General features: G+C 43.2%; 1 protein-coding gene across 7 annotated transcripts in view; it reads right to left on the bottom strand.

Annotated features, from left to right (window-relative positions):
• Positions 1 to 13843, bottom strand: part of TASP1 (taspase 1) — a 166262-nt gene that overhangs the window by 108312 nt on the left and 44107 nt on the right. For all 7 annotated transcript variants that reach the window (XR_014710855.1, XR_014710856.1, XM_084623400.1 and 4 more), the window contains one exon: positions 396 to 502. Coding sequence is in view for 5 of the 7 variants with exons in the window: in XM_084623400.1 (XP_084479526.1) it covers positions 396 to 502 (107 nt within the window). In the remaining 2 variants the exon portion in view is untranslated. The remainder of the gene's footprint in view (positions 1 to 395; positions 503 to 13843) is intronic.

The following is a 13843-nucleotide window of genomic DNA, read 5'->3' as shown; positions in this document are numbered from 1 at the left end:
AATAGTGTTATCAGGAAACATTAAAAAATGGGAAACAATGATAGATCCCAAGCTGGAGAAAATGTTTTATTAGATATTTATCTGCCCATATTTACACTTGTCACATTTCCACTTTAAAATGTGCAATAGTGTAGATATATTTACATCACAGACAAGACAAAAAGGCATCTTTTTTCTCAGTTCTTTTGAAATTGCAAATAGCAGGAAGTTCTATCAGCACAGAAGATAATTTAGATGATCTGATATTATACCGATACTAACATGCATAAGATGGCCAAAGATGAGTAGTTTGTGATGCTATATCAGGTCACTTCATCTACAAAATGAAAATTTAGATGTGAAATTTTCACATTATAAATTATCTTTGCGGTAAGAGTGACAAAAGATCTACTCACCTTTTCACTTGATTGTCTTCTTTTCTTTAGCTGAATAAGATCTGTTTCCACCTTTTCTGCCAGCTCCAGCTTCCTTTTGTTCCTCTTAAAAGCTGCTAAACTAAACCCTATAAAATATTTTAGAAGCATTTAACTAATGAAGGGTTATTCAAACAAATACTAGATTAGTAAGGTATTACACTTCAGAAGTCTCTTCCACCCCACATGATTAGTAGCAATAGCCAAAGTTAACATATAGATTGTGTGAAGTTTCAGTACTACAGATTTTACATCTTTTACTAAATCAAAAGGAGATATTGTTCAAATATAACCTTGAGTAAAATACCTAATGCAGACAAGTCACTGAACACATCTGGAAGTTATGATGCCCTAAATATCTTCCTATTTGGCAGTCATGTAGCAACACTAGACAAAAGAAAAGCTGTAAGTGTCTTGTTAGAATGATTGTTTTGGACTGTTAAGATGTAAATAGATGCCATGTGAGCTTGTTTTGATGATATCCATAAGTTTGTGTAGCCTCTTCACCATGTTTAATTATATATCTGTATGCTCACCCACATATTTAAATCCACATAACACACAGGCAATATTTTTATGCACCATAATCCAGCACAGGCTAAAGATCAATACATCTTGAGGATGCATACATGTGTTTCTCCACATTTAATAACTACATTTAAAAGGAAATGTTTTCTAAATTACAAATAAAAATGTGATGCTTAATAAAAATGATGGTGTATTCTCAGTTTGAGGGTTTTGTTTTACAAAAAGCATATTGACAGGAACACTTTTGTAGTTCAAATTAGTTTTGACTTAATGTTACCCTCAGATTGTCTTAATTCCCCCCATACTTCTAAGAGGGATAGAAGAAACATTGCAGCGGGTATTCCCTTTGATAAGCAGAGACCTATACAGGTATATTCCAAAGCCAGTGAAAGTTAAATGCAACAAATCCCTACATCACAAAAGAATGTTTAATTACATTTCAAATATAGCTGAAAATAGCTTTCTTTCTGTAGAATTATCATTTACAAAGCCAGCACAGCTTCAGGAGCAATCTATTAGTTAAGTGATACTGCCTAGTAAAACTAGCCAAAATTCAGAGTTTCCAGTTCATGGAATATTTCAACATTTCAAAATTTGGTTCTGGCCAGATTCAGGTTAAAACCAAATGTTTGAAAGTTTCTCATGAACCAGGAATTCTGAAAAAGAATTGGTTTCAAAAGCACCAAAGCATGGTGTTTCCCAAACAAAATATGATCCCCAAATCCTGGTACATTTTTTGTGAAACTGACATGATACCAGTTTCACCACTATTATTCAATGGTGGACAACAGTGAAACTGACAAATTTCAGCAGCTGCCAGGGATCCCGGGGTCCATGGCTCCTGGGCAGCCTTGTTATGCAGACTTCCCCAGAGCTGGGCACCCCAGGGCTTCCAACCTTCTGGATCGTCTGACTCTCTGAGCTACCTGACTCCCACCACCTGGGGAGCCAGCTGGCCTGCGGTCTGGGCTCTCAAGGACTTCCAAGCTCATTGCGGGAGCCTAAACCCTAACAGTCACAGCTCAGGCTGAGGTTTCCAAGTTCCTGGGTACAGTGGCAGTGAGCCTAGGACCACTGTGAGCCCTGGCTCCAGGCTCCACAGCAAGATGCCTGAAGACTTCGAGACCCAGCTCAATCCAGAGGCCCCAAGCTTCCCATTCTGCTGTGGGGACCCTAGAAACCTGTGATCTCCAGCCCCAAAGCACTCTACATAGCTGGGGTGTACCTGGGCCAAGGACCTATGGTTCCATGGTGACCTGGCAGGGACCAGGAAGGTTTCCTCAGGACTTTCTAACCTGCTCTACTGCCTAGCCAGCAGAACACAACTTACCTTTGCAATTCACACAAAGTTTCATGGAAACTGTAGTTACATCTTCGGCAATTGAATAGGGAAGATTGAAAGACACCCAGTGCGTTTTCCTCTTTAGCTTAAAAGATTTTTAAGGTATGAAAATTGTGGGGACTAAACTATCAGTCTCCTTTCCTCTCTGAAGTGATTGAGAAAGCTAGTCTTCACAAATCCATTAAAAATTATAGATTCAGGAACAGGACAACCTGCAACAGCCAAGAAAGGAACCCATCCCATCATTCAGAGCATAGTAAAGCAGGAATTCGTTAAATATGCCTATATATGATTCAATACAAAGAGCTCTTTAGCGTGTAAACTGATCTGAAGAGTGAAAAGAGAACAACACTACATTGGAAAGATTACTCCAACTCCAACTCGGCTTGGTTTGAGAAACTGTCCTAAAAAGTACAAGCCATTTAGAAAACACGTGAATTTAAGTTCAATGTTTAACAGGTAAACTTTCAGGTTGACTTGGGCCTCAATCCAGCAAGACACTTAAGATCGTGTGTAACTTCAAGCAGGTGAGGACTCCTACTGATGTGCTCAAGTGCATTTATTGGAACCTAAATGGCTCATGGACAGTGATAAGGCTCTGGAGCTCTTCAGTTCTAGGTTACCAGTGACCTTAAGTCACTGTCATCTGAAAGCTGTGTGGCAGTTTAAATGAACAAATTAGTGGTTTCAGTCCTGCATGGACAAGCATACATAGACCTAAACCACAATTAATACTAGTTGGAACTACTGGTAGCATTGTTGGCAATGGCAAAGGACTGAATGGGTTTGGAGACTGAACTATTCACCCTGGAAGTGATCCTTCAAGAATAAGACTCATGCACATTGATAGGACAGGGTGGAGGATATTTGCACTTCCAATACTCTTGGCTTATCTGTTCAAAGTCCAAAAATCTGTGTGGAAGCGTATTCTGCCAGTCCATCCTACCTGCCCTGAGGCTCCCCTCTCCTACAGCTGCTTTTACAGCCTATGGTGTGAGTAGTGGCCACAGCCCATCTGTACCACTTGTATATCCACTGGCCCAATGCCTGTACATGATTATGGAATATATAGGCCAACTCACATCATGCTACTAATACTGTCCTGTAAGTTAGTTTACGCTGGGAGAGCACTAAGACCAAATGATGCAATAAGTGCACTGTAGGATGTCTCCCATCACTCTTGCACCTTGGTTGGCTACTTCGCCACTTCAACTGCACCCTCAACATATGAAGATCTCCGAAGTTCAATAGGTAAAATTCACATGCTATCAATAGAAGACATGAGTCTCTAGCACCTTTCACAAGCATAAGAGTTAATTAGTTTTGACTTTAAAGTGTACTTTCATTTTTCACTTATCTAAAGGTTTGTGCTTTCAAGAAGCATACTCTCCTAGAGATTTGCTTTTAAAGCCAATTTTATACATAGGTTTTGATTCAGTGCAGTATGTTGTAATAGTATTTTCACAAAGTCTTTTCCCTTAACATGGCCTTTCAAGAGGGCACCACTGGATTACCAAATGCAGGGCATAGGACAAAGGCCATCATTACTCAAGAAACTGTACATGCCTAAAGGTAATAAGCAGCAAATAAACATGAATTTGGGATACCAATATGTCATTCAACTCCAGAAAACTGGTAAAAAGTATTTGCACAGTTTTAGCCTCCATAGCAGTTAAAATTTATATAATCATGATGAGATTACAAGACTGGTTGGCATCACTGATTCAAAAAATCAATATAACACATTAAATGGATTAAAAACTGATCTCAAAGAGTAACTGCAAGTCACTTTTCATCCAAAGCCAAAGGTCATGTTTCTAGCGGAGGTCCAAAAAAATTGGTTCTTGGCCCAATGATATTTGAATCTATGATTTCTGAAGGATATAAAACTGCTAGAAAATCACAGATGACACCAACTGGTAATATAGTAACAATAGATCAATTTAACAGAGATCTGTATTGCTTGGAAAACTGGTGTTATTTGAACATGTTTTTTAGTGCAGTCAAATTAAAGGTCATACATCCAGGAAAAAGGCAGGTCACACTTAAAGGATGGTTAACTGTATCCCAGAAAGAAATGACTCAAGAGGACTTGATGGATGACCTACTGAACACAGACTCCCAGGACAATGCAATGACTCAGAGGGTTAACATGATCCTTGGATGTACAAACAGGGTGTGAAGGGGTAAACAAACCCAACACTGGGCCCAAAGGGGTCAAAAGGCCCAGGTAGCCCTGCCCTTTCGGGTCTGCTGAGCATGCTCTGGCTGGAGAAGTGGGTTAAAAGAAGCACAGAAGCCCAGGAGGACAGGCTGCAGGAGAGATGACTCCTTCTCTGGGAAGCTAGACAGAAGGCTGAGCCTGAGAGGGGACTACAGAGTGGATAAGGCCCACAGGCAAGGCCTTCTCCAACCACTACCACGTTTGAGAACCAGCAGATCCTGCAGGGCCCTGCTCACTTGGACTCCTTTGGTAGGAAGCAGCCTAGAACAGCGGACTTAGACTTTCTGCAGGGAGGACCCTGCTGGTGTTGCTTCCCATGGAACCCTGGGCTGGGACCCAGTGGAGAGGGAGGGCCCCGGTCCCCCTGCTATACCCCCCTGAAGAACAAAGACCCAGATGTGGGTGGAGGCCAAATCATTTACAGCTTAGAGTCAGAAACCAGGCACTTCTACTGCTCTGACAGAGAGACAAGGGGCTGGAAGTCAGGTGCACTAACTGCTAACTGCACTAACCTCTCCAAGCACCCTGTTGCACAGGGGAATCAGGTCTGTGCTCACACTTCAGAAAGGATGCTGAGTAGTTGGAAAGGGTTCAGAATCATTAAGTCTGGGAAACCTGCCTTACAGCAAGACAAGCTCAATCTATTTACCTTAAACAGGAGGTTGAGACAACTTGAACATGGTCTATAAGTACCTACATGGGGAGAGATTCTGAATAGCGGACGGTTATTTAAGATAGCAGAGGTATAACAAGATCCAAAGGCCAGAAATGAAATGTTGACAAATTCGGACTAGAAATAATATGCAAATGTTTAGCATCTAGAAGAATTAGCCATTGGAACAATTTACTTTCGGACATGGTAGAATTTCCCTCAGTTCAAGTCTTTAAATCAAGATTGGAGGTATAAAAAACTATGCTGTACTCAGCCACAAGATACAGGTTTTATTCAGAAATTACTGGGTGAGATTTTTGTCTATAGTCAATCTAGATCACAAGGATCTCTTCTAGCATGAAAACCTGTAAGTGACCAATTTCTAGCCCTATACACTTAAAACACAAATGTAAAAGACCATTAGAGCAGTAATATTGTATTTAGTGGTTGATCTAGTTTCTCACCTTTAAATATGGCCTATACAAAAGCAAAAAACAGTGAATTGTAGAGTTGTGTCTTTAAAGTTAAAAATAGCAAGGATAAGAGAGGATTTCAGCAGCTAGCTGATGTTAAGATGGTCTTCCCCTCTTGCCCTCATCATCACCACAAATCCCATGAAACTTCTAGTCCATCAGTTCCTACACTGACAAATACCTCAGCATGTACTTCAATGGCAAGGTCAACCACCACATAATGCAGAATAGAATAAATCTGGTAAAGTCAGTTACAGTTCCATAGTTAAAGTTTTGCACAAAACTGGGATTTAGCCTTTTATTTAGGAAGAATAAAACATATCCTCCCCAAAATTAGAGCACTGAGAATTCTTGAGTAAATGCATTAATTTATTAGAGTTTAATAAGTTTAGCTCTTGATGTCAAACCATTGTCCCTAATGCTCTTAATGGAGTCTCTTCAGACTTCCCTTATAGTTGAAACTCACTGAAATCTTATGCTTATGCTACACTTGATTTTTAGAATTGATAGTTTTCTCTCGGCTATTTTTCACTAATGAAAGTTTCTCCTTCAGTAGGAATTCTGCTAAGAACTGCCCTCTTTCAAAATGGCTGCCACCACCTATTGTTTTTAAATAGGACTCAGACCACAAGCTGCCCTTGCAAAGAGTGCCACCATTTACTTCCTCCTCAACGTTTCTCAGCAGCAGAAGGGGATGGCATCTTCCCCAAACCACTGTTGAGAACAATGAGCTGTAGTAGCCATTTTCAAAATGGCAACTCTTCATGAGTTTGAGGTAGAATTGGAGGGTATAACCCCGTTCCACTGTGCTGAGGACCCAGCAGTCTGAAGTTATAGCAGTCCACGCCAAGAGGAAAGGGGAAAGGCAGTTGGAGAACACTGGGAAAGATGGATCCTGGGAATAGTCTGGTAGGTCGCCCTCAGGCGCACCCTCAAAATGACTGTTTGGCCCCCTGCTTATTACAGGTTGAGCCCTACAGGGCCAAGGGTGGAGGCGGGTGGCTCTGGCGGTGCTTGTAACCCTTAGCTCATTTATGGGGCTGGTCCTGCCAAGGCTGGCTCCCCTGGCCCTGAGGCTGCTGTGGTTTGAACTGTTTACATGCTGGGGCTGGGACGTAGAGATCCAGGGTTTTCAGGGTGGTGCGGGAGTCCTTGAGGCTATTCAACTTGCTGTGTTTGCTCCGCAAATAGGGCCCCGCCGAAGGGAAGGTCCTGCAATGACTGCTGGGCCTCGGTGTACAGCCCATGGAGGAGAAGCCAGGAGACTTGCCACATGGAGATAGCAGAAGCCATGGTGTGGGCAGCCGCAGCATTTGATGCTGCCTGGAGGGCCGCTCTGGCCGCAGTCATGCCCTCATCAAGGATCACTCTGAACTCCTTCTTGGAAGCCACGGGGAGCAACTCTTCAAACTTGGCCATGGCTTGCTGCATATTAACATCATATTGACAAAGGAGGGCTTGGTGGTTGGCCACTCTCAGCTGAAGGCTGGAAGACGAATAAACCTTACGTCCAAAGAGATCCAGCCTCCTCGAGTCTTTATTTTTGGGGGTGGCCCTGGGTTGTCCTTGTCTTTCCTTGTGGTTAACCGCCTCAGTCACAAGGGAATGAGGGGCTGGGTAGGAGTACAAGTACTTGTGCCCTTTGGTCGGCATGAAGTACTTGAGTTCGTCCCTTTTAGAGATAGGGGCCAAGGAAGAAGGGGTCTGCCACAGGGCATTACTGAGCTTGGAAATCCCTTCATGAAGGGGTAGAGCCACCCTGGCAAGAGCCGAGGAGCAGAGGACATCAAACAGAGTCCGAGAGCTCTTCCAATTCCTCTGCCTGAAGCCCCAGGTTAGAAGCGACCCCCTTCAAAAGTTCCTGGTGCATTTTGGCGTCATCCTGAGTAACTGGGTGAGGGGGCCCTGTGATAGCCTTGTCCGGCGACGATGAGGACAGTGCTCTAGGAACCTCCACGGCCATTGGTGGTCCAACAGCTTGCTCCCTATGGTCCTCCTGGACCATGGAGTCTTACTCCCCAAAGCCTCGAGCACCGGAGGGAGATGGGATACTGAGGTCGCTGGCCTCTCCGAGGCTCCCAACTCTGATCAGGAAGCCTGGGAAGGTTGGGTGAACCCCCAAAGGTTCCAAGGATACCATGGCGCTGGCCACTGTGCTTGGGGCCATGGGACAGGTTCCGGTGCCAATAATGTAGATGGCACCGCTGGTACTGGGGCTTGTCCCACAGGCAGGGAATCTCTCTCCGAGCTGGAACTACCAGTGGAGCAGTCGGTCCCGGGCGACCAGGATCGAGCTGAACAGTGGCTCTTGTCCAACCAGTGCCAGTCACTACATCTCTAAGTCCACCTGTCCGAGCAACGCTGTCTTGGTCGGGCTCTCGGGTGTTCAGCGGATCTGCGTCGGATACCCAGTGATCCACGCATCATACTACTTGACCAGCACTGGGACACTGAACAGGACCGGGAGCTACTACGGCCCGGTTGCCAGGAGGATCGTCCTGAATAGGGCGACCTCCTTCTTGGAGGCAGGTGATGATGGCCCAGCAATCAGTGGTTTCTGGTGTCCGATTGGTCCCGGGGTCAGTACTGGGCCCTTGGAGACAGTCGGGGCCAGTCCCGGCATTCTTGCTGAGTGGCACATGCCTCAGAGGGTTTGTGCCAATCTACCAGCAAGTTACACCTTGAGTCCCTCAATTGGTGCCCCTGGTGGGGGACTGAGGTGGGCTCCGCTGAGCCTGCCTCTCCAGTCCTGAGACGTGACAGCTTCAGGTGGGCAAACGTTGGTGGGACGTCCCTCTTAATGGGGATCAGTACTGCTGAGGTGGGGACACATGCACAGGTCCCAATGCGGGTTTTTCCTGACACTGGGGTACCGCGGGAGTCAGTGTGGGCAGCATGGGGAGCATCAGGATCTCTTGAGACACTCAAAGAGCTTCGAGCGTCGACGGCACCTGAAACTGGCTAGGGCCTGCCCCGCTATCCGGGGTCACAGGAGAAGCATGAGATGGGCTGCACTGCTTGACTTCTTCCCCAGAGCTGTGGAGGGGGATTGGTGCTGGCTCGTGGACCACGCTGGCAGAGCACTGCCCACAGAGGCCTCTGTGCTTAGTGCGGAGCTGGACTGCTGCTCCGGTGCCAGAGTGAGTGCCGACTCCTTTAGGAGCGCTTTCAGATGGATATCGTGCTCCTTCTTTGTCCTAGGTTTAAAGGACTTGCAGATAGAGCACTTGTGACTTATGTGCCCTTTGCTTAAGCACCTTAGGCAGCTGGTATGTGGATCGCTGATGGGCATAGGCCGTTCGCAGCAATAGCAGGGCTTAAAACAGCTGAGTCCCGTTTGGGACTAACGAAAAGTTGAGAACTACTACTAAGGATAACTAAGAAACTACTAACTGTACACAACTATATTACAGATTTTCAAAGTTCACAAGAACAGAAAACAAAACAACGCTAGCTGAAACAGCAGATATTCCAGCACCATCACTGGCGGCAAGAAGGAACTGAGGGTGGGGGGAGCTGGCGGCGCCCCTTATACTGCGCCATGCGGGCGCCACTCCAGAGGGCGCTAGAGCTAGTCCCCTACGGATACTGCTGAGGGAAAAACTTCCAGCACTGGTGCATATGGCGAGCACACACACCTAATGTGAAATGGACATGAGCAAGCACTCGAAGAAGAATACCATGAATCTGACCACAGACACGATTTAAGGTTGATACTACATTTTTCATGATTTGACATTAATGATCATTAACTGTATTTGGCTTCCATGCAAAGTTTCATACATTAAAGAAATTCCGAAACAAAAAAATGTTCAAGTTTGAAGTACTTTAACAACTTAGGACAAAACATTACAGCAAATGTGTAATATAAACAAAGGAATGCAGAGTTAAACTTAAAACATGTTAAGTTATGGAAATGCACAATTAGAGCACCCAACCTCCCTAAATCTGTCTGGCAATTACACCAATGGGCAGGGGGAAACTCATCTATCTCTAAGAGACAGATTTCTCTATTCTAAGACCACATGCACCAAAATGCCTTATAATCATGTTACATGGCTGAGGGCAGAGGTAAGGTTCTTGGGTACCCTAACTGCATTTTCATAAATCAACATGTTTAGATTTCATTTCAATTTAATCTGACCTCGGAATTTCTTGAAGAGTTGTTTTGGGGAAAACTGCAACATCCCTGTAATACATTTACCCAAAACTACTACTATGTACTCAACCATAAATGCATCTGAATATAGTTTGCCTAAGACTCTACAGATTTGTTTTGCTGTTCAGCTATGTGATTTTGCAAAGGTTTTTGATAACTATTTCAGCGTCTTTGGAATAAAAGCTTTACAAAATAGCATATATAATGCTAAACAGTACTTTGGTCCTTAATAGGCTTCATGATTGCAGGGATACCTGTACAGTCCAAGCTGAGGCATCACCAGAAGTCAAGCTCTTCAGACCAAATTTGTGATATTAATTACAAGTCACATAATAAAGTTTGTGGTGTTACTTTATGGAATTATATTTCATGGTGAATATTTACTGAGCAAGTTATGTGAATACATTTCTTATCTTTGGGTGTAATTCTGTGGTTCACATATGAAAAGACATACTTTAATACAAGATGTTGCACGCTTTGAGTGTGTACTAACTATTTTGGAAACTAATCTAGCATTCCAGATTTCAGAGGACAAGTCTTAAAACCACAATCTCACAGCATTAGGGTTGTCCTATATGATGATGATTTCATAGAAAAGGTACAAAGTGCAAGAAAATTTGAATATTTTCAGAAAGCAAGATTTAGCAAATCTACCTGTTCTTCACTTGACAGCAGTACTATTTATACATATGCTTAAATAATCTGATATTTCTATGACTGCATGTTTCAAATAGGCACCTAGTTAAATAAATTGAACGGATTTTCAAATACCATAACTGAGAAGTTTACTACTGTCAGATGCTTAAATCCTAGTTTTTGTTAGTGCACAACAAAAAATAAGTTATATAACCACAAGGTTTTCCATTCCATTCTCCTACTGCAATCTGTTCTGTTCTTTTGAGTAGTATTTCTAATCATTCCAACCTGGGTTCATCATTTGAATATTTCATTAATTTTTTTTCAAATACGATTAACAGATACAGCAATATAGAAATTTCTATCACGGTCAAATCACAAATATTAAATTCGGGTTAATGGTAAATCTGATACTTTTCTTCAGTAACTGATATATACAATTACAAATATAGATCTTCATAAGTATTATGTGATGTTTCTGCTGGAGTAGGTAACATGGTGTTTCTATACTGAGATTACCATTAAGGCAACATGTATGTTAATGATTCAAGATAGAGGCCAAGTCTACACTTACCAGGGATCGATGCTGCTGCGATCGATGCTGTGGGGGTCGAGTGAAGACCCACTAAATCAACCACAGAGCGCTCTCCAGTCGACTCTGGAACTCCACTGGAACGAGTAAGTCGACGGAAGAGCGTCTCCTGTCGACGCAGGGCAGCGCTATTCACGTAGCTGGAGTAGCGTAACAGATGACTTACTTCAGTAGTGTAGACAAGGTCATAGTACCCAAGTTTAAAATAAGCTATGAACCCAAGATAGTGGGAGTAGTAAGGATATGTTTTCTATCTTTGGAGATCAGATCAAGTTCTGACTAGTCATACAGCACCCCCTGGCAGTCAGTTCATAGAGTGGACTGAAACAGTATCAGAAAGGAGGTTTTTGTACACTTTCCCTTTTAACGCAGTTTGAAAAGAGAATACTGCAGTTGGAGGGAGGGAGTATAAAAAGAATATACCAGCAAATTACAGGAATTAAAGTGGCTTAGCACAGCAATCGGCTCAGCAGCTGCTAAATAACTACTGCATAACTGAAAACAGAAACAGATGCAAGTAATTAAAAATAGGTATGTTAATATGAAATTTAACTCTGATATATTACACCAGCTATACTTGGGCTAAATTGAATTACTGTATTAGATCTAATTTTCCTTCATATTGCTCCACTTTGACAAAGACAGCAGCATGTAAAGCAAAGTAATGTTCAGCTGTTAGTAGTGTCACAGATTTTGACCCAACATGTGACAAGATAAAGCCATACAGCCACCAAGATTGTGTTTGCAGGAGTGAATCAATCTGTATGTCCCTGTACATGTAAAGTTTTCTGCACCCAAGGAACATGATTCACCACAGGAAGAGGCAGGCAATGGTATATCCATTATCTGCCATGGGCTTCTACCAGGGAGGACAGTTTTGTTTTACTGTGGAGCTCCATCAGAACTCATTATCAGATGCACTCAGTCAACACACCTGGGGGACCATCTCCTGGGTGCCCTCGCCCCACTTTGCCCTGTGCTAAGCTTATACATTGTTTGGGCTGCACTTTGCTGCTCCTGGGTCTCAGAGAATTGCAAGTAAGCTTGCATCACTGTGATCCCTTCCAGGTAGACTTTACACCACTAACTGGCTAGAGTTCTGCCAGCAGAACACAGGCAGTGAATTGAGCTCATTTACTTGCCACATGATGAGAAGAAATAGAACTTCCATAGTTAAGGTTTAGCCAGAGTCTTCTGTTTAAGGGCCATTTTCCCCCCAAATGTCCTAAAATCCACATGTATACTCAGATTGTCAAAAACATGAGTTAGCTAAGCCTGACCTAAAACTTAATCATTCTTCCTAACCAATACACACACACTCTTCCTAGAGATTTTGAGATAATAACCCTTTCATCATCACCTTCAGAAAACCTTTTAAGAAAGAACCTTCAGTTACCTTTGTGGAACAATGTCTGTGCCACACTGCTAGTATTCACTGGAGGAGCAGTTGAGCAGAGGACAGGGAGTGTGCATCGCTGTATGAGAATGCCAGTGCACATTTGAAGATTTGGGTGGACACTCAGAATATGGAAGGGGTTATTAGGATGAGATGAAGTATTCTTGTACTCCACTTGTGTAGACATTAAGTGGACATAGCATATTACGGATAGTACAACTGTCCAATTAGGAATGAAGCAAAAATATGCTGAGCACACAATTTCTTTATTCACAATGCCTGCTGCCATTTCCACAGGGTCAGAGTTAAGGTTGGGGAGCAGGCAGGGGAAGAGGGATGTTACCTTAACTCTATTTCCTGGGTTTTAGTTTACATTTAGGCACCCTCTGTGTTCTAGAAGGGCAGAAGGCAGTGCTCGGCTACCTTAAAGTGCACCGTAACATTATCAGTGTTAGTGGGTTAATCCAAATGTTGTAATCCCAAATTAAGGTTTTATACAAATTTGCATTCCATCAACCCACTTCACTGAAACAGAAGTCACTCTCCAGACAGTGGTCATCCATCTAGACACACAAGGTGTGTATTATCAGCCCTGATCTTCAGTTTTTACTTCAGAACCTGATTCCCCAGAATAATCAGCTCCACAATTTGTGGGAACTGTAGAGTATTTAGATCTACCTCCCTGTGGTAATTTGGGTAACATGTCTGTACAGTTTATGAATTCTGGTTGATGCTATGAATCTATTAAAAGATTACTATATCAGGGAATACCTAATTGTGGATGTTTTATCCACCACTTGCTGACATGGGCTGAAGCATGTAACTACCAGATGAGGGACAATGGACTGTACACTTACGCAAGGAAGCTGACTGGAGCTGGAAAAAGATACTTCACCAGCCCTTGCAGACTAGGTAGAGGAAGTCAAGAATGGAAAAACATAAGGAGCAGAACAAAGGAACCAGATGTTGGTAGGGGGGACATATAAACTTGAGAAATTCACAGACAGGAACAGGAAGCGTTGGGCAGGAAAGGGTAAGAGATGGGCAGGCTGTTATATAGCAGGGTGTCCTGTTTAACTGCAGACCAGCCAAGGTCAGAGAAAGCTAGCTAACCTAGAGAGGCTCCATGTTTCTGAAGGTAAGTCAGTAGCTGCAGAGAAAGGATCCCAGACAGCTCTGCTCAACGCCTGAGAGCTCACCAGAGTATCAAAGAACCTGACATAGGGAAATGTGTACAGGTGAGTTTATTATTTTGTGTAGATCTATTTCTTGTGCTATTAAGCAAAGAGCAATGGTGTTTTGAAAATCTGTGCCAGGTCTGTCTCTTTCTGATGGCTTTCACTATCCTGAAGAAGTGAGATGTAAACCCAGAATGCCTACACAGCTGGGGTTCTGGGAGAAGGTATGTTTAACCTACAGGGGACACGG

This window comes from Lepidochelys olivacea, assembly GCF_965140295.1.
Source record: "Lepidochelys olivacea isolate rLepOli2 genome assembly, chromosome: 3".
NCBI lineage: Eukaryota > Metazoa > Chordata > Testudines > Cheloniidae > Lepidochelys > Lepidochelys olivacea.
The sequence above is the reverse complement of the archived record's forward strand: the minus strand, read 5'-3'. Positions and strand labels throughout refer to the sequence as shown.